General features: G+C 37.7%; 5 protein-coding genes across 9 annotated transcripts; 2 read left to right on the forward strand and 3 right to left on the reverse strand.

Moving 5' to 3' along the window:
- Positions 1 to 154: 154 nt before the first annotated feature.
- LOC140832650 (tubulin beta-1 chain) lies at positions 155 to 3,048 on the forward strand. The gene is made up of 3 exons (XM_073196776.1): positions 155 to 628; positions 1,497 to 1,766; positions 1,987 to 3,048. The coding sequence occupies exons 1-3, from the start codon at positions 229 to 231 to the stop codon at positions 2,664 to 2,666; spliced, it is 1,350 nt and encodes a 449-aa protein (XP_073052877.1). The 5' UTR covers positions 155 to 228; the 3' UTR covers positions 2,667 to 3,048.
- Positions 3,049 to 3,210: 162 nt separating this feature from the next.
- On the reverse strand, positions 3,211 to 5,010 carry LOC140832651 (uncharacterized). The gene is made up of 4 exons (XM_073196777.1): positions 4,517 to 5,010; positions 4,210 to 4,272; positions 3,937 to 4,011; positions 3,211 to 3,763 (listed from the first exon to the last, which is right to left on the reverse strand). Exons 1-4 carry the CDS (start codon positions 4,910 to 4,912, stop codon positions 3,350 to 3,352), a joined length of 948 nt encoding a protein of 315 aa, XP_073052878.1. The 5' UTR covers positions 4,913 to 5,010; the 3' UTR covers positions 3,211 to 3,349.
- Positions 5,011 to 6,578: 1,568 nt separating this feature from the next.
- On the reverse strand, positions 6,579 to 9,107 carry LOC140831666 (uncharacterized). Its single transcript, XM_073195410.1, has 3 exons — positions 8,523 to 9,107; positions 8,351 to 8,421; positions 6,579 to 7,020 (listed from the first exon to the last, which is right to left on the reverse strand). Exons 1-3 carry the CDS (start codon positions 8,697 to 8,699, stop codon positions 6,873 to 6,875), a joined length of 396 nt encoding a protein of 131 aa, XP_073051511.1. The 5' UTR covers positions 8,700 to 9,107; the 3' UTR covers positions 6,579 to 6,872.
- A 1,286-nt stretch (positions 9,108 to 10,393) lies between these two features.
- On the reverse strand, positions 10,394 to 12,730 carry LOC140831667 (naringenin,2-oxoglutarate 3-dioxygenase-like). Of its 2 annotated transcripts, none has more exons than XM_073195411.1 (3): positions 12,212 to 12,730; positions 11,200 to 11,628; positions 10,394 to 10,824 (listed from the first exon to the last, which is right to left on the reverse strand). In XM_073195411.1, the coding sequence occupies exons 1-3, from the start codon at positions 12,566 to 12,568 to the stop codon at positions 10,462 to 10,464; spliced, it is 1,149 nt and encodes a 382-aa protein (XP_073051512.1). In that variant the 5' UTR covers positions 12,569 to 12,730; the 3' UTR covers positions 10,394 to 10,461. The 2 variants fall into 2 exon arrangements, with proteins under 2 accessions (XP_073051512.1, XP_073051514.1); XM_073195413.1 differs by having other exon boundaries at positions 10,407 to 10,821; positions 12,212 to 12,724.
- A 1,165-nt stretch (positions 12,731 to 13,895) lies between these two features.
- On the forward strand, positions 13,896 to 23,826 carry LOC140832652 (transcription factor E2FC-like). 4 transcript variants are annotated; one of them, XM_073196778.1, is made up of 13 exons: positions 13,896 to 14,327; positions 15,367 to 15,544; positions 15,657 to 15,710; positions 15,845 to 15,930; positions 16,030 to 16,118; positions 16,201 to 16,255; positions 16,804 to 16,856; positions 16,930 to 16,980; positions 17,059 to 17,107; positions 17,193 to 17,261; positions 17,328 to 17,404; positions 23,067 to 23,241; positions 23,336 to 23,826. In XM_073196778.1, the coding sequence occupies exons 1-13, from the start codon at positions 14,076 to 14,078 to the stop codon at positions 23,408 to 23,410; spliced, it is 1,263 nt and encodes a 420-aa protein (XP_073052879.1). In that variant the 5' UTR covers positions 13,896 to 14,075; the 3' UTR covers positions 23,411 to 23,826. The 4 variants fall into 4 exon arrangements, with proteins under 4 accessions (XP_073052879.1, XP_073052880.1, XP_073052881.1 ...); XM_073196779.1 differs by having other exon boundaries at positions 17,196 to 17,261; XM_073196780.1 differs by having other exon boundaries at positions 16,936 to 16,980.
- The last annotated feature ends 328 nt before the right edge of the window (positions 23,827 to 24,154 follow it).

Raw genomic sequence — 24,154 nt, forward strand, 5'->3', positions numbered from 1 at the left:
CTTGCTTATCTGTCTCAGCACTTCCCTCCAATTTCCGCCTTCCCATCAATCCTTTCCTGACAACTCTGTAAACCGAAAGCACATTTTAGTTAGTATTTGGAGAGAGAACCACGAGTTCTCTTCTTCAAATATCAACCTCCCACCTCCCTCATTAAATCCTCGCACTTACATTTCAAATTGCAAAAGCACGACAAGAATACGGTTTAAGAAGACCGAGAAAAGAGAGAAATGAGGGAAATCTTACACATTCAGGGAGGGCAATGCGGAAACCAGATCGGATCCAAATTCTGGGAAGTGATTTGCGATGAGCACGGTGTGGATCCGACAGGGAAATTCAGCGGAGACGGATCGTCTGACACTCAGTTGGAACGGATCAATGTCTATTTCAACGAAGCGTCGGGTGGGAGGTACGTGCCTCGTGCGGTGCTCATGGATCTCGAGCCTGGGACAATGGATGCTATTAGATCCGGCACGTATGGACAGGTCTTCCGCCCCGATAACTTTGTGTTTGGACAGTCTGGTGCCGGGAATAATTGGGCTAAGGGACATTATACCGAGGGAGCGGAGTTGATTGATTCGGTGCTTGATGTTGTTAGGAAAGAGGCTGAAAATTGTGATTGCTTGCAAGGTTTGTTCCCCGAGCCTTCATCTTCTCTTTGCTTGTTTCCTAATAGTTATCGCGTGAATTAATCAGTTGATGCATGGTTACATTTTGTAAATATGCATGGTTTGGCGGCATTATGGTTTTTTGTGGGCAATATTTGAAAAAAAATGTGATATAGAATTTACCTTCGGGTTCCTTGTTAGCTTTGGTTTGCTCATTGGTGGTAGATCTTGAGCTTATTGATAAATGTGTTCGTGTGATGTTGATTTACTGGGAATTTGATCTAGATTTGGAATTGTACTTATGCTTAAGTCGTGTCATTAGTTTATTGTAATTTTCGGGTGCTCATTTGAAGTTTTTTTTTAATATATAAAATCAAGACATTTGTGATCGTTGAATTGGGTGCAAATTCGATTTTCATGAGCTAATTATTGATTGTTCAACTTTATTACATTGTTTTGCATGGTGATGGTAGAGTCTGTCGGGAACATCCTTCTGTTGCAAAATCATGCTTGCGCCTCACAGAGTGCCTGCCTTCTTGAATTGAGATATATGCGTATAACCATATTTATTGTTAATGGGACTTGGGAACTCCATACCAGATGCAAACTACAAATATTAGTATTTATAATTTTTTTGCTATTATATTTGATTTATTATGTTTCATTGCTTCCAATTATATTGGGACACTTACTGTACTGTTGAAGTTTAACACATTGCATTTTGTGCACGTTAGTATGACATTGCTCTTTGCCTGAGGATCTCACGTGTTTGCCTCTTCTATAATATAGTTGAGCTCGTGTTTAATCACTATGCAATTCTTCCAATAAAAACAAGGGGAAGAAGAATTCCCCATACAGTCGTTAAATTTGCATTGGTTTCACATGGTCAGGGTTCCAGGTTTGCCATTCACTGGGAGGCGGCACAGGATCTGGCATGGGTACCCTCTTGATTTCGAAGATTAGAGAGGAATATCCAGACAGGATGATGCTTACATTTTCTGTTTTCCCTTCACCAAAAGTCTCCGACACTGTTGTAGAACCATATAATGCTACACTTTCTGTGCACCAATTGGTGGAGAACGCAGATGAATGCATGGTACTTGACAATGAAGCGCTCTATGACATATGTTTCAGGACGTTGAAGCTCAGCACTCCTAGCTGTAAGCAACTATTTAGTTACTTCAAGAAAATCATATACAAAGCCACATCTCTTGGTTTTTAATTCGTTGTTTTTAATTTATATTTAAACAGTTAAATCCCAACCAAGTGTCACCTTTTCTTCAAAGAATCTTCTGTATCAAACAAACTCTTTCTCTTAAGACTGCAAGTTATTGAATAATTTTTTTTCCCAGAAAAAAACAATTTATTTTCTTTTGCCAGTTGGAGACTTGAACCACTTGATCTCTGCAACTATGAGTGGAGTAACCTGTTGTTTAAGGTTCCCTGGTCAGCTCAATTCCGATCTCAGAAAACTGGCAGTGAACTTGATACCTTTCCCACGACTTCATTTCTTCATGGTGGGATTCGCCCCACTCACCTCTCGTGGATCCCAGCAATACATCTCTCTCACCGTTCCCGAGCTAACTCAACAAATGTGGGATGCCAAGAACATGATGTGTGCTGCTGATCCTCGTCATGGTCGCTATCTGACCGCCTCTGCCATGTTCCGTGGGAAAATGAGCACCAAAGAGGTGGATGAACAGATGCTTAATGTGCAGAACAAGAACTCATCATACTTTGTTGAGTGGATCCCAAATAATGTGAAATCTAGTGTGTGTGACATCCCACCTCGAGGTCTGAAAATGGCATCCACTTTCATTGGAAATTCGACATCAATTCAAGAAATGTTTAGGAGAGTGAGTGAACAGTTCACTGCCATGTTCCGTCGGAAGGCTTTCTTGCACTGGTACACGGGGGAAGGCATGGACGAAATGGAGTTCACTGAAGCTGAGAGTAATATGAATGATCTGGTGGCTGAGTACCAGCAATATCAAGATGCTACTGCAGATGACGATGAAGAGTATGAACACGAGGGTGGTGAAGAGGTTTACGAAGGTTAATATGGTAGTATTCTCATTACTTCCTGCGGTCTCAAATCTTCTACTACACAATTGTGTTTCATTTCATATATTTAGACGATGTGGACTAAATTATTTTAAGACACATTATCATTCATCTATACACAAGAGATAGCAGATGAAATATTATTGGAAATAGGAGATTTGAGATCGCATTCTCTTTTGTTTCTTCCATATATTCGTGTGACATTTTCTTTGTCATGTTCTCATTCTTCCAGTTTGCTGATGTGCTTTCCACAAGTTTGATGTTATATACTGTGTTTAGTTTAGTATGAATATTATCTGTCAATGTGTTTTAAATGCATTTGTTTGGTAAATGTAATATTTCCCCCAGTATGATCAGTGTATTCTGCTTGGAGATTAATTATGGGCCAAACCAGGAGATCTCTCCCTTTGTTAAAAGTTAAATGAAACTCTACGTAACTTACAGGCTCAGACTCATGCCTCGGTTGACAAAACATGAAATGTGGTAAAATATGTTATTTTGAAAGCCAATTGCTTTTTTTTAAAAAAAAACAATAACCAATAGAAGAATGCAAATATCGGATTAATGATCATTTAAAAGTTCTCTACTCTTAATATACAAACTTCCATCGTCTGTCTAATGGCAAAAATAATAGAACGAATAAGTCAAGCCTAAGTTTTTAAAAAAAGAGTAATTAATATCATGTTCTTGGTGTTTTTATACCACAAGCGCTCCTCATGGACTTAATCTTGATTATTCCCTTCCTCATCCTCCTAGCTTCAGCAAATCTTGCCCGCTTATCAGCTATTTCTTGATTCTCATCCAACGGCTGAGTTGAGTCCACCCCAAAAGCCTCTTCAGCAGTAAGGTTCAGATCAGGAATTCCAGATGGGCCCATACGGTTGACCGACTCAAGCCCATTATTAGGTGGGTACACTTGGGTTCTATTGGGCCCAAATGGAAGATAAAGTTTATGAGCCGTCTGATCAGCAACGAACGGCTGCCGATGAGGCAACATGATAGTTTCATCATGCTGGATAAAATCCATTCCAAGATTCAGAAATCTGCCCATGTACCTTTCAGGCTCTTCTTTTCTTTGGCGAGTTTCTAGTGCCTGTAAAGAAGATAAATACGGTAACCAAATAAACCAAAATATTAGCAAAAAGATCCATCTCATATATAACAATACAAAATTATTATTAAATGATTTGTCACATCATAATTCGCAATCGAATGATGTGAATTTCTTGTTCTGTAAAAAAATTCATGAAAGTGATGGATTTATACCTCTTGTTTCATGGCTTTTAAGTCTGAATTTTCGGTCTTCAACTTGTTGTATTTTTTCCTCACATTTTCCACCTTCTATTTGATTGGAAAAACATGAGGAAAGAAAAAACAAAGTACATTAAACAAGAGACAAAACTACCAATAGAATAGAGAAAAACACGTAGAAAAGGGATAAGATAATGTGGGGAAATTCAAGAAAAGTCAATATTGTTCGAATAAACAGAGGTTTATTTATATTTTCGTATAAAAGAGTCCTATTTTTTACAGACTCACCAATCTGAGTATATCTCCAGACTTGGTTAATTCTTCAATCTCATCGTTGAACTCCGCCCTCGACTGCAAAATCAATGGTCAACTAATGTACATGAAACAAATAGAAAAAAATTACAGTAACAGAGAAGAGATTAATAGGCCTGAAATTAAGGGACGACGAGAAATTTGCAAGAGAAAAAAAACCCATTATATATATATATAAAAAGTAAAAAGTGACGTATTTTAAACATAATTAAGGAAATTTATTGAAAAATTGAAAATAACAGAAACCGGGGGAAGAAAAAGGGGGAGAGAAACAATTACGCACCCTTTTCTTTGAAATCTTCTTCGAAGAACGCTTGAACTTTCCATCAGACTCACTAGGCGAGAAAGACAGTGGCGTGTCGGGACTGGAAGTGGCGGCGGCGGCGGCGGCGGTGGATGTCTCCTCCTCGTCAACCAGTGGTCTTCTAACTTCATCAATATCTTCTTCTGCAATCTGAACCGAGAGTGGTGGCGCAGACGGAGCCGCATCCAGGCAAGATCTCCTCTTTCTGAAACCCCAGGTGAATATCGGGAGCGGGATTAGATTTTCAAGTTCCAGCAGAATCTGAGAGACGAGCAATTCTTCCTGTGTAGCGGAAGCAAACAGAGAGCTATCACTCGTTGTTTCGAACCGTTTCATCTTCATATCGTCCGCTTCTCTTTCTTCCGCCGAATTCATAACTTGCAATGGAATTGAAAAGGATAAAAAAAAGTGGTATAAAGTATAATCCACGGATTTTCTTTGGAGAGAAAAAAGTGGCTTGGAGAGGGGAGGGCGAACCTCTAATTTAATTCTACAAATGTATTATTTCAAACAATTAATTTTAAAAAAGTGATTTTAAAAAACTTGGATATTTTAATTTAATACATAATTCATAAAGATAATATTATTATGTTAATAAATAATTTGTGATAAATTAGTTTTAGTATTTAAAATAGTATAAAATATGCCAAGAATATCTTAATTATACAGTTATAATTAAATTAATTAATATTTTGTGAAATAAATTATTTGTTGTTAATAAAATAATAGAGAATATTTCGAGAATATTCTTTTAATGTAGAGTTTAGAGTTGATGGGTTGGAGATGAATTTTATATTTGGTGTAAGAATTACACTATTTTAAAGTTAGTGTGACACTAAGATAGCGTAATGGGTTGGAGATGGCCTAATAAGGAAAATCCAGGGAGGAGAAAAAAGAGGAGGAGTTGGGAGATGCCACGTGTCCCTTCTGTAGGGATCATGGCTTCTCCTAGGGTTAGCACTTTTGAGACGGCGCGTGATACAAACTAATCTTCCAATTATATTCGCTCATAATTAACTGGAAATATATATATATAATATAGTTATGAAAAATAATTATATAATTTCAGTCGGATTGAAAAAATAGATATATAATTTCTTATTAAATAACATCTATTTTCATTCTTTTAACATTGAAATTAAAGTTTCTTTAAAAAAAAAAACTGAAAATCCGATTTAAAATATTAAAAGAGTCCTTTTAACACAATGATTCGTTAATTATTTTCAATCTAGTAGACCAAAAGAATGACAGGACAGACGTCCGGGGTTTAGATAGCCTCCTTTTGTCGTTATTATTATTACTTCGTTTGAATATATTCTGTTATTTTTTTTATGTATAATAAATAAATTTTCGTATTAATATAATAGTATTTATCAATGAGAACGACAAATTCATCCGAAAAAATATTGATAAAAAAAATCAAATTTTTAAAAATTGATCAATCGATCACATATTCTACTAAAAAATCCATCGGTCGAAATTTCAGGCTATGTAACGTCATTTGTAGGAGGAGCCAAATTTTGCCTTAAGAATCTTCCGCCTCACGGTATCGTATCGGATATTACGTAATTTATGGATTATGAATCTAAACAAATTTTAAAAATCTTTACACGCGGATATAATCTAAATTTGTTATTTTTTGTCAGGAAATTAATTCCATAATAATCTTAAAATGGTCAGACTGGCCACATCAATATAACATGTAAATATAAGCTTATGAAATATTAAATAATTTAAAATGCACGATTTCTATTTTTTTGAGTTGGGATGTATATATAATAATTGGATCATAAACCCGAGATCCCGTCTTAAACTTGGAATTTTATCATCATATGAATGCAATAAATTTTGACTCCTTACTACTTGGATTAAATACTAGTATACAAGATATCTAAGCTTCACTGATATCAACAGTAAGCCATTAGAATGTTGAGATAAGAATTTTGTACCAAAATCCTTTGAACCTACTTCAATTGTATCGCAATAACAATCATCATTCAAGAAAAATAAATGCAAAAATTAACACACCAAAATTTGGATATGAGGAACAAACAAGATGCTATTACTGCGGAATCCCCGCTAGTCGATTAGTTTGATAAGGCGATAGCAAAATTAGAGCATTTTAGTCAAGAAACAAGGAAGATCAAGAGAAATAATCGAAGTTTGTTCTAAGATGCTCTCCGTTTCTTTTCCTTTTTTAACACCTACCTCAAAATAGCCACCCGTATCATCTTCCGAAGAGCATTCCTTGCTCTCGCGTTTCTTGGACTGCTTCGTTACAACTTTGGAACTAGACATCTTTTTCTTCTGTACTGAAACGGGTGATCCGGCTGATTTATTCACAACTGTAACAGATTCTGCTTTCTTCTTGAGCACAACAGATTTTGTTGGGGTACCAAGCTTTTGTTGCTGTGCCCGTTTCTGTTTTTTCTCGGAAAACTTCTTTGCCTCCTCCTTTGGAAGTAAAACCAGACTCCATCATCCTGGAATTATATCAGCAATATGTTTTTTGACGGGATACTTTATCCAATCTAGTTCGCAGCGACTTCTTGTAAATAGTAATATCGAAGTTAGTCTGTATACATATAAAATTTAAGTTCTAGTGATTTAAACTAGACTACCACATATGTACAACCAACACATTGTATGATATGCACATGTGCAAGGGAGGTATGGAAGACCAAAAGGTTGATAAGAAAGGGCAATCGATGAAATATAAAATTTCGTTTGAACGCCACATGCCATAAGTTACACCAAGAGTGCAATTCCCTCCAGCAAAACACATTTCTTTCCTTCAGAACATGAATATATTTGTTCAATGCCATGTTATAAAAGCACTTCAGAGGAAAAAACAGGGTTAACAATAGACCATGCTTGGAGTGAAGGAACTCGTTCTAGGTTTGACATTAAAATTTTCAACATTTGTTGGAAAAACAATACACTAATGAGACTGCTTGAGAAGTTCATTTTTTTATTATTTTGCCACAAAATTTGGGACCAAGTTCAGAATTATGGCTTAAAAAGAAATATATCTAAATTGTGTTAAAAAATATCAAACTACACAACGGGAAGTTAAGCATAGGAGATACTGAAGAATCTCTATATGATGACACAATACCGATGACGCACAGACCACAGTGCAGGCTAAAAAAAAACTAATATTCTACTCTGATAGTCTAATTAGGTAGAGTGTGATGGTCCGGAAGGCTCCATAAGAATCACATAAAAGTCCGGAAGGAAAAATAATACAAGAAAAAGAAACGACTTCGTTTCTCTCTTGCATTTTCAGGTACAAACTTCCATATTATCATCATATAGCAACAGTTTGTAGTATTCAATCAAGGTATTTTCATGAGAAACAGAAGCTAAAAAATGAAAGACTAAAAGGATGTGTTTGTAATACCATGTTTCATTTTGTTTCAACCATATTATCAAATTCGTGAATACTTGTTTCTTAAAACAAGAAAACTTGAATACACAAAAAGTAAAATTCAAATTTGAGCCGACAAATGAACGAATTTGCATTCAGGCTACTAGCAGAACATCCAACGATCCATTGATTATGAACATTCAATGTGCTCAGCTATCAAAATCAAGACACATAACCACACAACACTCACCAAAACGACACAAAACTCACAGATGACAAAAACTTGGAGTTGCATCTAATCTAGAATAAGAAATAACTGTAATAGTTTCTGGGTCATTCCCAAACATATTGCTATCCAAATGAATAACAAACCTATCTTACGAATTGGTGAAGACAAATATAATCAAACAAATTTTCAAAAGCTTTGAAGGAACCTTTCTTACCATGTTGAAGCCATATCACTGGTGGGCACTTGCTTATACAAAGTCTCATAAAAAATCCTAAACGGGTCTCTCTGAAAGCCAATTCAAACATAATTCTTCCAAAATATCCAAATTAGAACACATTTTTTACAACATTAAGACATCAAAGTGAAGGGGTAAAATGCAAGCCTACTTCCTCAAGCGGGTCCCTCTTTTGACCTGGTAAATCAATTACTTTCTTTTCCCTTTTCTTAGCATCATTATCAGTATGACCTTCTTCTTCTTCTTCTTCTCCACCTCTTCTTTCTTCTTTTTCTTCTTTATCTCTCCATCCATCCAAAACCCACCAATAATCATAAACAAAAAGCATTAAACCGAAAAAAAAAGGAATCAAAGATAGTCCAGAAAGATTATATTTTTACCTTCATCCGAATTCTTGGAGGATTTTTTTGAGCTGGGATTTTCAAAATCTTCATCAATTTCTTCTTTTTTTCACATTTTTAGCTTCTTTCTTCACTTTGGGTCCGGATTTAGCGTAGCATTGCTGCTAGGCGATTTCTTCTTGCGATTGGCAACAGTGGACGCAAGGCTCTTTTTGAATTCCTCATCTTCTAATTCCTCTTTCTTCACGAGTTTCGAATCTTCTTGAGGCATTTTCAAGAAGGCGAAATCAAGTATTCATGAAAAATCTTCAGTTCAAAGGAAAAAATTCGTTAATTTTTCGGATTTTGAGAAACACGAAGAGAAAGGAGAACGATGGGCATATTCAAGAACATTGGTCTTTTTTGGGGCTACTTACCCATCACCATCACCTAAAAAACAAAAAGCACCTTATTTTAAAACTAATCCGACTTTATTCTCAAACAAAAAACACCTTATTTTAAAACTAATCAAACGTATCTGAGTTTTTATAACATAAAGATAAAGTTCCACTATAACGAGAAATATCACTTACTCCTTGAAAGCCACTGTTAACCACCTCTTTGTATGATCAAGGTTGATGGATAGAATTGGTCACAACAACATGATTTATTGGTGGGTTTCTATTTCCACGTACACCTGAATGATTTTTCTGACCAAACACCTATTTTACTCTTTGTGGTGATATATATCCTCCTATTGATTGGAAAGTATAACTTTTGGACGGTGAAGCTAACATGCCTTGTTTATGTTTTTTTTTGTTGTTGTTGTTCATCTTTAGCTCTTCTGCTTGAACATCTCCTTATTTTTTGGCTGGATACCTAGGTCTCATTGGACGTGCCATTTTTTGTTTGCACAATTTTTGTGTAAATGCAGGCATGTTAGGTGCGATTGCAACAAATTGATCGACAAATGTAAAAATCTAAGTTCTAAAAGTAAAAAAGATTGCAATTCAAATCGCACCAAATTGATCGACAAATGTAATGTAAAAATCTAAGTTCTTGAAAGCAAAAAAGATTGTAATTCCATAATTTGATTGGTAGTTATGATGTTCTAAGCTAATATGTACTGTAAACAACATAGAAAAATGAAAATGAAGGTGGAAATTGCATGAAAATTCCTAACATGATTTATATATATACAGAATCAAGGGAAATCGGAATAAACATGAAATTCATTAAAAAAAAATATTCCTGAAAAACGAAAAGTAATTTCTTGAATCCTAAATAATTTAATTTACTGGAAATATTAAGAAAATTACTGGAAAATAAAGAAATCAGAGCAATGAAATTGAATGACTAGATATTTACTGTTAGAGCATATTTTTAATGATGGTTGTTGTTTGTCCTTCTGCTATTATTTTTCTTCCTCTTTCTTATATCTGATTGTGTTGTCAACTCTTGCCTTAACTCTTCACTATCTTCGTCTTCGAATCGTAAAGCTAACTTCTCCTTCTGTTTGAATAATTCCCTATATATCTTGGTTTCAATCACCAACTCTCAGATAATTAAGGGGCTTATTTATTGGGCTTGCTATCTTCATCGGCTAATTTTATCGTATTGGCCGGGATTGAGCTCAATCTATTGTGCTAAATTTAATTTTTGGCGCAAACAATCTCATATCGAATAAGTCGAATTGTATATATTACAAATTTCTTGCGTATAACATAAGCTTTTGAACCAAAGATGAGAACTCCATTATCGATCGAGTGATCAATTAAATATATCGTGTGGTCGAGCAAGAATTTCTTCTATGCCTTTGGATGTTTGGACAGTAACATGAAGCTTGGTATTGTTCTTCACCTGATCCTCTGCTGGTTCTTGCGTGTTTTGGATATCCTTAGCCAATTTCTTGAGCCTTGCACGCTCGAGATCACTGCCCATCTTCGTCTTGTACATCTCGGAAAATGTTATCGGTTCATTGAGTATCGGTTTGTCCCCATCTCTAATCTTTAAAGGGTAAACAGTGGCGTCTGGTGCTGGATTCTGAAACGTTGCTATCGATAATCTGCTGAAGTTTGAGTTCACTACTGCTTGGTGATCCGCATTCTTGAATCTCCCATTACTTAGATACTGCTTGATCGGTAAGAAGATCAACACTAAATGAATTTATTTAAAAACTAAATGGGTAATTTTGCTTGCATACACTATGTTGTGAAATTCCGAGATCGTAAAAATATAAAATATACATCTCCGTCTTTTTAAATTTTGAGCACAAACGTCTTTGTTCCTGTATGTTCTCTAGATTTGAAAACACGGGGCTTTGATAGTCACGAAAGGTTTTCAACAATCTCATCATGATTTCACAAGAGTTGTGTATAAAAATAAACCCAAAAAAATCTTTCATTATTTGATTTAATTTGCTAAAGTTATTTGACTTCACTCTTCTTACATAATGAACAAGCACTTCAAACAATATCTAGTCAAGGAAAAAAAGGAATTATTACTCACATGACCATGGTCCCCAAGGTTTACAACAAAAGCCCCTTCAACGGGCTGAACAGTGATCCAAGTATCGCCACCATCTCGGGTCGCCTGCAGACCTCCGACCTGGTCCTGGAGCAGCAAAGTGATCGTACCCGGATCCGTGTGCCGTTTCAGCCCGAGTGTGAGGTCCGGTTGAGGGCATTTCGGGTAGAAGTTCACCACCACCTTTTGATCCATCTCAACACAGGCTTTAGTTAATGCATCCTTGTCAAGTCCCATGGCCTCAGATAAAACCTCCAACAAATTGCAAGCAAGATTCATCAGCTGCTCGCTGTAGGTCTCCGTCACGGACCGCCATCCCTCGGGCTTGTCGGGCCATCTCGAGTAGTCTCGGTCCTTGATCGGGTACGAAAAATATGTCACAATTTCTCTCCAGTCTTGCACCATTTCACCCTTCAAACAGAGAAAAAAAAACTTATATATCATTAGTTAAGGTTTTAGATTTGTTTAATTTTGTCATAAGAAAATAACTTAGTTTAATTGAAAATAATATAGAATCGAATTTCATTATGAACTTTTTTTTCGACAACTCGTTATGATTTTTATTTTCATTATCAACTTTTCAGAAAATTTTAAATTTAATTTGAAAATACTATATATAATACATTGGACCATCTAGTTAGTCGTTTTCACTTTTCAATACGTTGTCTTTCTATTTTAGGGGAAAAAACGTAATATGTTTATATTTATGAATTATTAAAAATTACAAATATGTTATGCATGCAAAAATCATAATAAATTTGATTACTTTTTTTTTAAAATTGCAATCTTTTCCCCCCGTGACATATCACGTTAAAACATTTCTAATAAATGAAAATTGTGGTAAAAAAGCTTGAAAATGATAATAAGCATGGTCTTTCAAATTAAATCAAAACCACGGCCAGCAATATATAAGAAGGAAATTAGGGGAAAAAAGGTCATTAATTTTAACCATAATTAATGCATGAATGAAAATTAAAACAATGACTGCATAGACCTGCAAATGGCTGGAGACAATAAAACCACCTTTCTTGCCACCACTCATATCATAACGAAGCTTCTCCTCCGGCGGCAAGTCGAAAAACTCGCGAGCCAAACGTGTCATTTCTGTTATGAGTTTTACATCGATTCCATGATCGATCACCTGAAATATCCCCCAGTCTTCACAAGCTACGACTATTTTCCGGCACACTTCCTCCCTGAGGTCTCCGGATTCAGCGATCCCCACTAGGGATATCACCGGAATATCGATGCTAAAATCGTTATACGCAACCTTCGGCCTCTCGTCTTCGTCCCTGATGAATTTCGGGTGGAGGGATTCCTCTTGTGTTTGTTCTGTTAGTGTTTTCCCCATTGGAGAATTATTTGGTTTTGATATTGTGAGTGTGGAAGAAAAATGAGGGCAAAGAAGTAGAGCTTAAGGGTTTTAATATGAATAAATTTTTTTGTGTTGAATAAATCTCGTTGTACCGTTCTTTTAATATTTTCGAAGAAAACTCGTCCAAACAAACTATGCCGTTATACCTAACTTTTTTTTTGATTGTGTGTCTCTGTGAGACGGGTCAACCTTACTCATATTCACAATAACAAAAGATAATTTTTCATCGATCCAAATAAGACATCCGTCTCACAAATACGATCCGTGAGACCATCTCACACAAGTTTTTGCTTTTTTTTTAAATGTTGTGATGTCGTTTCGTTTCGTTTCGTTTCGTTTCGTTTCCATAATTTAAGAAACGAATGAATTGAATGATGATTAAGAAACCTCGTATATAGGGGAGACTGGGGGATAGCTAGCATGCTTTCTGAACTAACCTTAAGCTCCTAAACCTTACCTAATTTTTTTCACATACACGTATATATTTTTGCATTTTTATTTGCTATCAAATATTAATATATTATTTATATTGACTTGACATTTTTATTAATAATTTGGGACTGGTGCTCTCTCGTCCCCATCCAGTATTGAATATGTATCACAAAATTTTACACGAGACATTCTCACATATTAATTTTATGAGATACATATTAATTTTATGAGATAAATCTTTGATCCGATATAATTCTTGAAAAAATAATATTTTTATGTTATAAGTATTACTATTCATGATAATTATGAATCATGTCAATTCAACTCACGATTATAGATTTGTGAGACCGGCTCACAATAGACTTATACAATTCATACATCCTCTCTGATTTTGCTTATCTTATCAGATAAAATGTGGAGTTGACTCATCAAATTATAATAAATTATGCAAAAAATCGTTATTGTTATTTACTTCTTTCATCGGCCATTTTGTCACAATAACCTAATTCTTATATTTATTTTCAAAACTACAATCTCGAATCAAATTACTAATCGGTCATCCATCTTTAGGGTTTATTTCATTCTATTTATGTGGACATTAACCCCATGATAGGATGGATGGCCAAGATTTGCTCATGCATATATAAGAGCTACTTTGTTTAAAAAAATTATATGTGTGGCAAAATCTTATCCGTTGAAATAAAGTGAAAGTAGTGCTCATAAAAATAGAATCTCGTCAACCCATATTTAGAACGTAAAAAAATAATAATGAAATAATAAAGCCCAAATTAAACAATGGAAGGAAGCCCATTAAACGGCGGCCCATATGTATAAATACCACACTCGAGTGGTGATTTGAATTGACAGCCCCCCTCTCTCCTCTCTTCCCGCTGTTTTCACAAAACCAAAACTCTTTTTCAATATCTATCTAGTTTTCCTTATCTCTCTTTTGAAATTCACCTTTCCGCACGCATATTTTCGCAATAGAATCAATAGGTTAGTGTTTTGGGTCTAAATTTATTTATTTTGATTGGAAATAGTTTTGAAGGATATGTCGAATTTGGGCGAAAATTTTGATCTGAATTCGACGTCTCGAATAAAACTGGAGGCTCAGTATCAGTTTCAGGTTCCGCAAATGTTGCCTTCTTCGCATCAAACAAGGTCTCACCCATTTGCCCACATTAGCCCCACCAACTATGAACGCAACACTCGTGGTATTCTTAATGATTCTGGCTACCGAGAGTGTTCTTATCCATCTGCCGTGCCGCTTCAAAAGTCTCGCTCAGTACGTAGAAGCATTGCGGTGAGTATTTTAGCTAGAGACATAAACGTAATCGCGTTTGTGTTTTTCTTTCTTAGTGTGCATATCGTGGAGGAGTTGTTCGTTAGATGATTTTTTTGGATTTCCCGAATCGTGCATGTTTTTTCTCTTTTTTGTTGGTTTTTTTTTATCCTCTTTCAATTTATATTTTGGTCTATGCATTATCGTTTACTTTTATTTTTTTTCTGTCTCCATCCGGATTTTGAAATACGTGGGAAAGCTCTTGTACGGGCAAATAATCTGGTGTTAACCGTATGGTTTCAAAATTGCTTCAGCATCTAAAGTTTTTACCATCAATACAGTTTATCATGCATGAAATTGGATTGTGTCTGTTAAGCGACATCTTCCAGTTGCTGATAGCTCTATCTTTAAAAACCTTGGATGATGTTATACAACGCAAAGCAGTTACATCATACACGAGCTAGCAAAATTTAATGTTCGGGTGCTATGGTGCTGAGGAAAACCAATCTGATTTTTAAATTGACAATGACCGAACTTAGTCCTTAAATTATCATTTTTTAAATAGAGGTTTGAACTTTATTCAGGAGTAAGTCCGTAACTTGGTCACGTGTAATCTTAAGTACTGTCCTATTGTAATCCTGAATGGGATTTGATGTTTGTTTTATATAATCTTTGTCTAGAACGCTTGTAAAGCACTTGGCATGTCTATGGCAGCACTAAGTGGATATCTGAAAAGCTGACATACCAGTGACCTTGTCAAAGACAGTCGAGTTTCTTATCATTATAAACATATATAAGATGGTGCTGGTTCGTCACCTGCTCTAGATTACTAGTATTTAATAGAGCAGATTCATGTCTTACACATTAAGCAGAACTCAGTAAAGAACTTCCTATGCTTGTGTCTTGAAGTTTTTCACTGTTTTTGTTTAGTTGTCTGTGTAGGTTTACCCCTTATTTGTCATTCTAAAAATAATCAATTGAATGGGTTAATCATTTATTATTTGCATTTTTGAACATGTAAAACATCTTTTTATGAATGTTTCTATTTAACTTCAACCAGTTAAATGACTTTGGAAGCGTTGAAGTCAAGATGGATGAAGATGGACATGTCCAAGTTCATAATATGGCAGTAGTAAAGAATTCTTTACCTCTAAAAGTATCTTGCATTGCTGGCAGGGGGAACATTAAAGATAATTCTGTTAAACAAGCCAAAACTTTTAGCCAGGAAACCAAGTTAGGTAAAGTAATGTACTAAGGTTAATCAATTTGTAAATTTGGGTCGTTTATACTTGTTTGATTGACCACGTTTCAAGTGAAATAGAGTTTGTTATTGACAGCTCCTTTTTGCAGAGTCACTTGATAACTTAAATCTGGGTGCCTGCTGTCGGTATGATAGCTCTTTAGGTAAGCTAGAATGTAGTAGATTTTATAAACTCTGGGTCATTAATGAATATCTAAAATAAAGGATGATATTTTGAAAATAAAGCTGCATAGTAACTAAGTTTTAGTAACTGACAACAGAGAGTATCATGTGGCAGGCTTGCTGACAAAGAAATTTATCAAGTTGATCAGGGAGGCCGAGGATGGCACCCTTGATCTGAACAGAACTGCAAATATTTTAGAGGTATCGATCTAAGATATTGAACCGACAAGATATGTTAGTTGGATCAGTTTTACTTTTGCACATATAAAAATTGCTGATTACTTGTCACTTGGGATACAGGTCCAGAAGAGGAGAGTATATGATATTACAAATGTTCTGGAAGGCATCAATTTAATTGAGAAAACAACAAAGAATCACATACGGTGGAAGTATATGACTGCCCCCTGATATTACTTTTATACTGTTTAAATAATTTTTTTATTTACTTATCACGAAACTTCACTGTTTCAGAGGTTCTAGAATTTATAGACCTACTGAACTGGATGATGAGGCCTCCCTCTTGAAGGTGATCTTATAATGTTTCAACCTCAGTCGTTACAGTATCTGTTTCTAAAAGTTGTCATGTAGTCACTAGTAATTTATTCTCTATAATGCTTCCAGGATTGCAGACCATGTTTTTTTCTCAATAGCAGACAAGTTCATATCAAATTATGTGGAACATAGATGATTGCTTGCAATCTTAGACTACATAGTTGAGTTAAAGTTTTTATTCTGAAGCCTGATTGATTGTTGATTAGGTTCACTGATCATGTGCCTGAGTTTGACTTGGCCTGAATTTGTTAAGAACAGGATAGTGTTGGTTACAAGTTACAACGTTCTTTTACATGTTGCTCTCTCTTGAGCTTCCTGCTAAACCTTATTTATCATATTGTCTCACGGAAAAATCTGAGTTGGGTGTTGCTTGTCTCGACGATAGTCACTATTCCAGTGCATCTTAATTCTTAGTACACAAGACAAGTAGCATAGAGAGACTTTTGTATGAGACAAATAGCATATAGTGCCTATAAGTAGATATATTAATTTTGACCTCATACAGTTTTTATTTTATGACAGGCTGAAGTTGAATATCTAAGTGCTGAAGAGTCCAGGCTTGATGATTGCATAAGGTTTGGTTTAAAAGAGAGATCCTTTATAGTTGAATAGCTTAAGATCGTGTGCTAACATATCATCTTTATACAGGGACAGACTGGAGCACTTAAGGAAGCTAGAATTTGATCAGAATTGTCAAAAGTATGCTTTATTATGATGATTTTTGTGTCATTTATGAAATTCAATCTCTTCAATATTTCCGTGCTTTCACTGTTTCAGGAATCTATTTGTGACTGACCAAGATTTTGCGAGCCTTCCCTTACTCAGGGTATGGTACCTCCATGTTTTACTAACATTCTCTACACATGTCTTCATGCCCTCCGGACTGATTATATTTATTCTTCAATTATTAGCAGGATGAAATTGTCTTCGCTGTGCAAGCTCCTCGTGCTAGTTTTGTAGAAGTTCCTGATCCTGATGAGGTTGATACTTTTCATTTAAAAATAAATTATAGGTACATTGGTTTCTCAACGGTATATGTCATGCAGGATACTCTGTTCCGTGAAAATGAGTACAGAATCCTGATCAGAAGCACCACTGGACCAATCGGTGTGCACTGTCTTAGGTATTCTTAGTCTCATCATTGTGGATATGTGTTATGATCACAATTACACACACAATAAGGTCTTAGAAAAATAAAGAACAGGTACCAAAGAAATATTATATTCAATAGAAGATTAAGAACCCAGAGTTTGAAAGCTCTGTATAAAGTTTCCTCTCCCTAGCAAGTGCTAGTGTTCACGTAACAGAAATTATAACTGAATGCTCTCTCTTCCCCTATTATTGGTATTTAATCTCCTCCCTTCCCTATCACGTGTTTTCTCCTTTGTTTCTCCTGGTGTACACCTGTACTATCTTGGGCTTCTCAGTGTTTATTTTACTTGTTGGGCCTTTTGTTGTGCTTGGGCCTGTATCTGGGCTCACTGTATCTAAGCCTTCTATAATGGGAGTTGGGCTCGTAACAATACCGGCCTCTTCAAGAATCGCCTTGTCCTCAAGGCGAAAATCAGGAAATTGCTTTTGGAAATCCTTGTAGTCTTCCCATGTAGCTTCTTCTTCAGACCGTCCCTTCCATCCCACAAGAATCTGTTGACATGGTTGGCCATACACATCTTTAACCCTTCCTGCTAGAATCTCGTTGGGTTCAAAAGTCAGCAGTAGATCAGTGTCTAACTCCTCTGGTAGTTTGATCTCAGTTTCGGGATTGCCCACCGCTTTTTTTAAGCAAGAAACATGAAAAACCGGATGAACCTTTGACCCCTCTGGTAGCTGCAATCGATAAGCAACCGTCCCCACCTTCTTCATGATCATAAACGGCCCATAGAACCTACTGGATAGCTTCTGTGCAACTCGTGAATGAACTGAATTCTGCCGATATGGACGCAATTTCAAATATACCATATCTCCTTCCTGAAAATGAACCTCTCTTCCTTTTTTATTGGCATGCTTCGTCATCATTTGCTGTGCTCGTTCAAGATTATACTTGAGCTGTCTTAAAAGCTCATCTCTGTCCCCCAATGCTTGTGATACCGCTGCTACCTGTGTCTCTCCCGGGACAAACCTAATAATACTCGGTGGTTTGCGCCCATATACCACTTCAAACGGAGTCATTCCTGCTGAAGTGTGATAAGAGGTATTGTACCAATATTCTGCCCAATGTATCCACTGTGCCCATTCTTTGGGTTGCTCTGAACAGAAGCATCGCAAGTAAGTCTCAACACACTTATTCAGAGCTTCACTTTGCCCATCACTTTCGGGGTGATATGCGGTGCTCATTTTCAGTATAGTGCCCTGCAGCCTGAAGATTTCAGACCAAAATAAACTCATAAACACCGCGTCCCTGTCACTTACTATTGTTTTTGGGACTCCATGTAATCTCACGATTTGTTTGATAAATATTTCTGCCACTGCACTTGCCTTGTATGGATGCTTCAATAGCAAAAAGTGCCCATACTTTGACAACCGATCCACGACAACCAGTATCACATCATACCCTTTTGACTTCGGAAGCCCCGTAATAAAATCCATGGCGATGTCTTCCCAAATTACTTCTGGTAGAGTCAACGGTTGTAGTAGTCCAGCAGGCCTGGTGGCCTCATACTTCTGTTGCTGACATACTGTACACAAAGCCACAAACTTACTAATATCTTTCTTCATCCCCTTCCAATAAAAATTATTCGCCACTCTTTTGTATGTGCGGAATGCCCCGGCATGACCTCCAATTGGTGTTTTATGGAACTCATTCAACAATATAGGAACCCATTTCGAGGCTGGTGGAATCACTAATCTGCCCTTGTGCAACAAACAACCATTGACTAATGTGTAATGGCTATTGCCCTCCCTCCCCTCTCGGATGCTATCACAGATCTTTCTCAGCCCTTGGTCCTCCCCAACTGTCTTATTAAGTTCATCTATCTCGACCCATTCTGCTCTTGTTACTGCCATCAACTCTCCCATGTTCTCTCTTCGCGACAGAGCGTCAGCCGCCCCATTTTCAGACCCTGCTTTATGTTTAATTTCAAACTCATACCCAAGTAGTTTGGCCAGCCAATATTGTTGATCGGGGGTAGTAATTCGCTGCTGCAGGAGACTTCTTAATGGTTTATGATCGGTGATTACTGTAAATTTGCGCCCCAGAAGATAATGGCGCCAATGTTGAACTGCTGACACCAGTGCCATCAGCTCCCGCTCATAGGTGGACTTGGTTAATGCCTTTCCTGCCAGTGCCTTGCTATAGTAGGCAATGGGCCTGCCTGCCTGAACCAAAACCGCCCCTAGACCCCCTCCTGATGCATCACATTCCACCATAAACTCTTTGTCAAAATCAGGCATTTCCAGAACGGGGGCTGTGCTCATAGCCTCCTTCAACGTGAGGAAAGACCCTTCTGCCATATCATTCCAAGAAAAGTTGTTTTTCTTCAGCTGTTCCGTGAGTGGTTTGGCAATCTTCCCATAGTCCCTGATAAACTTTCTATAGTATCCCGTCAGACCCAGAAACCCTCTCAAGGCCTTTGTACTCTTTGGTCTCGGCCAATTTCGCACAGTGACGACTTTTTCAGGATCCATCATCACCCCCTGGCCAGAGATAATGTGTCCCAGATAGTTCACTTGACTCAACCCGAATTGGCATTTCTTTTCATTCAAAACCAAGCTGTTGCGCATCAGTACTTCGAGTATCATCTTTACATGTATCAAGTGTTCCTCCCACCCTTGGCTGTAAATTAATATATCATCGAAGAAAACCAAAACAAACTTCCTTAGATAAAGTCGAAATACCTCATTCATCGTGGCTTGGAACGTAGCGGGGGCGTTCTTTAATCCAAAGGGCATCACCACAAATTCATAATGCCCGTCGTGTGTTCGAAACGCTGTTTTTGGAATGTCCTCCGGCCGCACCCGGATTTGATGATACCCCGATCTAAGATCCAGTTTCGAGAAGTATTTGGCACCGTGTAACTCATCGAACAATTCTTCAACCACTGGAATGGGGTATTTGTCTGAGATGGTGATCTCGTTCAAAGCTCTATAATCCACACAAAACCTCCAACTGCCATCTTTCTTCTTGACCAGAATGACCGGGCTGGAGTACGGGCTACCACTTGGTTGGATAACCCCTGATTTGAGCATATCTCGCACCATACGTTCTATCTCATCTTTTTGATGATGGGCGTATTTATAAGGTCGCACTGATACAGGTCCACACCCGTCTTTGATGTTAATGACGTGGTCTTGTAGCCTGTGGGGAGGTAACTCAGTGGCCTCTTGAAACACTCCTCTATATTCTGAGAGGATGTTGTCAATTGTCCCATTGGAATTCTCCTGCCCTATTCCCAGCTTGTTCAGTTCATTATCCTTCCACCGTAGCATCACCGCTCCACTGAATTCAACTTCCCGCAGCTTAGCAATTGATTTAAGGGACACCACAGACCTGGTGAGTGTCGGGTCCCCTCTCAAATTCACTTGCTGCCCTTGCCACGTGAATTTCATCTCCATATTAGCCCAATTTAGCATGACATCTCCTAGTGTCCTGAGCCAGTCGACCCCTAGAATGAGGTCAAGTTCACCTAATTCAAAAAGATACCCCTCGATTCGTATTTGGCAGCGCCCCAAATCCACTTCCACGTTCTTACACAGCCCCTGACAGGCAACTCGGCCCCCATCTCCCAGACACACACAAAACTTCACTGTCTCATCCACTTGAATTCCCAAAGCAGTGATTACTTGTCTCGATATAAAGTTGTGACTGGCCCCACTGTCAATCATCACTACCACTTCTTGTCCCGCTATCTTGCCTTTCATTTTTAATGTTTGTGGTTGATTAATCCCACTAACCGAATACATAGGCAGCTCCAAGGTATTGTATTCAGTTACTGGGACCACCGGCCACGCTTCAATTTCCCCTTCTTGATTGTTAAACTCTCCTTCTGCTGTCCCTTGCTCCTCTTCTCCTTCTCCCCCATCCTCCTCAGCTAGCACAGTCACCCTCAAACTCTTATTCATGCACTTGTGTAGTGGATGGTATGACTCACCACACTTGAAACACAACCCCTTCTCCCTCCTATGTAAGTATTCTTGGTGCGATATAATCCTTCCCTCCCGATTTCTCGGTGCCGGAGCTCTTATTATACTCCCACCGCTCCCGCTTGAGTTTGCTCGCGAGCCCATTCCGTAGGTTGTCGGATTGTATGGCTTGGGCTGGTACCCTTCTCCTGGAGTCGTTGTCCTCGCTGTATTTCGCGATGGTTGATTAACAACCGGAAATTCCTTTTCAGTGGGTTGGGCTTGATTATTCCAACCCACCTTAAAGGGCCCTTTCTGTTCCAGACTCGGGCCAAGCCCATATCTATTCCTCCCACGGTCCACCACCTTCCCGAACAACTCCACCTCCAATCCTCTTGCTAACAGCATGGCCCGATCCACCGTCCGAGGACTGTGAACAACCATCCGCCTCCGAATCTCTTCCCGCAATCCGCTCATAAAGTAACCCAGACATTGGTCTTCTTGAACGTCACCAATTTGGGCAACCAACACCTCAAAACGCTCAATATAGGTGTCGATCGATTGTTGTCCTTGCTTCAACGAAGCCATCAATTCATAAGGATTAGCCTCGTATCCACCGTACCTCTTGATTAACTCTTCTGCAAATCGGTCCCAGTTCATGTTGGGAATCCTCACCTTCATCCAACGGAACCAATGGATGGTGGTTCCTTGCATACAGATGTAAGCCAATTTGAGCCTACAGCCGATCGGAGTGTCATGAACATCAAAGTACTGCTCTATTTTTCCCAGCCACCCCATGGGGTCTTCTCCCTCAAACACAGGTAATTCAATCCTCCTCAAAGCCATCCTCATCTCTTCTGTGACAACTTCCTGCCCTCCTCCTTCAGGAACTTCCGCACTCCCCTCCTTCTCTGATTTGTCATATTGTTCATGAGTATTGCCTCCCGCTTGTTTTTTTATCAGCTGTTCCATCAACACCCCCAACCCAGTGAGGCTTCCGATAGTTTGATCAAGTTTCTCTAGCCTCTCTTGCACTTGTATCATGCTCTCCTGTAATCCATTCACAGAGCGTTCCATCGTTTCAAATTTGGCGTCATTTCTGGTGCTGGCCATCGTTTTCTATCGTCCCTCGAATCCGGCAGGTCGGACCAATGTTATGATCACAATTACACACACAATAAGGTCTTAGAAAAATAAAGAACAGGTACCAAAGAAATATTATATTCAATAGAAGATTAAGAACCCAGAGTTTGAAAGCTCTGTACAAAGTTTCCTCTCCCTAGCAAGTGCTAGTGTTCACGTAACAGAAATTATAACTGAATGCTCTCTCTTCCCCTATTATTGGTATTTAATCTCCTCCCTTCCCTATCACGTGTTTTCTCCTTTGTTTCTTCTGGTGTACACCTGTACTATCTTGGGCTTCTCAGTGTTTATTTTACTTGTTGGGCCTTTTGTTGTGCTTGGGCCTGTATCTGGGCTCACTGTATCTAAGCCTTCTATAATGGGAGTTGGGCTCGTAACAATATGGCCTCTTAATAATTGGCTTACAGAGACTTAATGTGGTAAAGTTTTTGAAAATCAAGACGCCTCCACACGCACGCGTGACTGTATTGTGGAAAAAATGTGGCGACAACAAAGAGAATTAAAGAGCCTTAGTTCATTTTATCAGGTGCATCCATATCCATAATCTATACCATGTTCTAACGGCGAAATTGCATCACTTGCAGTAAAAGAGAGCAGAAAACTGAGGACAGATCTGCCAAACGCGTTGAATTATTGGATTCTTTTTCCTCAAGTAGTAGCAGAAGGGTCAATAATACAGGTCCATCTTCAATTCCTTATGATGCAGAAATGAGCTTAGAAGCGCATGAGTTCCACAAAATAGTCCCATGGGATACTGGTGTAAGTTCATTTGATAACCTCGACTACTAATTCGACCCCCTATGGCTAATGAAGCTTGTTTGTTTTTGTAACTATGCATGCTGTTGCTACGTAGATTGAAGACGACTATTGGTTCAGAACATATCCTGAGGTCAGCGCTACAGATCTGTGGGGCGAAGTAGATTTATAATAAATTTTGTAATGGAGTCTCGATGCTCAGAGTTCGGAAAGATTAACCCGCAGCAGGAAGAAAAGCCAGCCCATTGGCCTCTATTTTAGACCACCGTGTTTTTTTTAAAAAATTTCCTTTGTTTTCTTTACCCCCTTTAGACAACGAGGGGATGAATCATAATGGATTCATTTTTGAATGAGTCGCATCGGGATACTTAACAAATTTTGATGGTCTAGGCTTATATTATAATAAGCAAGTTGTGACCGGAGCTCTCTTGTAGGTGCTGACATTCAGAATGTGGTAACAGGAGCAAGTTGGTAAGCTTTGATGGTCACTTGCAACTATTGAAAAGTCATCTTTTGGTTTTATTGCCTTCGAACTTTTTCATTTTAGAATTATTATTTTCGATTACTGCTATAGAGGCAAGAAATATATCGAGGTATTTTTAACTTGCCTTCGACTATCACAACTATATTTATTTTCTTTAGTTTTTACTTTTTTACATGTTCTTATATTAATTAACTTTCAGTTTTCTGTCGATGATACTCTAAAGTGTTTGCATGTACTTCTTGAGTTGATGAAAATTTTGGAAGCGTGTGTATAATGCTACCATTAATCTTCCAAATTCACTGGCGATAAATCTCATTTAACTTGTACAGTGAGTAAATAAAATTATGGGATTAACATTAAAAACTACCGCGAAATCAAGAAAAAGATGGCATAATAAACAGTTCTTTGTCGTCTTATACAAGCACTAGAACA

The sequence above is a fragment of the Primulina eburnea genome, chromosome 5 (assembly GCF_022965805.1).
Source record: "Primulina eburnea isolate SZY01 chromosome 5, ASM2296580v1, whole genome shotgun sequence".
Lineage (NCBI taxonomy): Eukaryota > Viridiplantae > Streptophyta > Magnoliopsida > Lamiales > Gesneriaceae > Primulina > Primulina eburnea.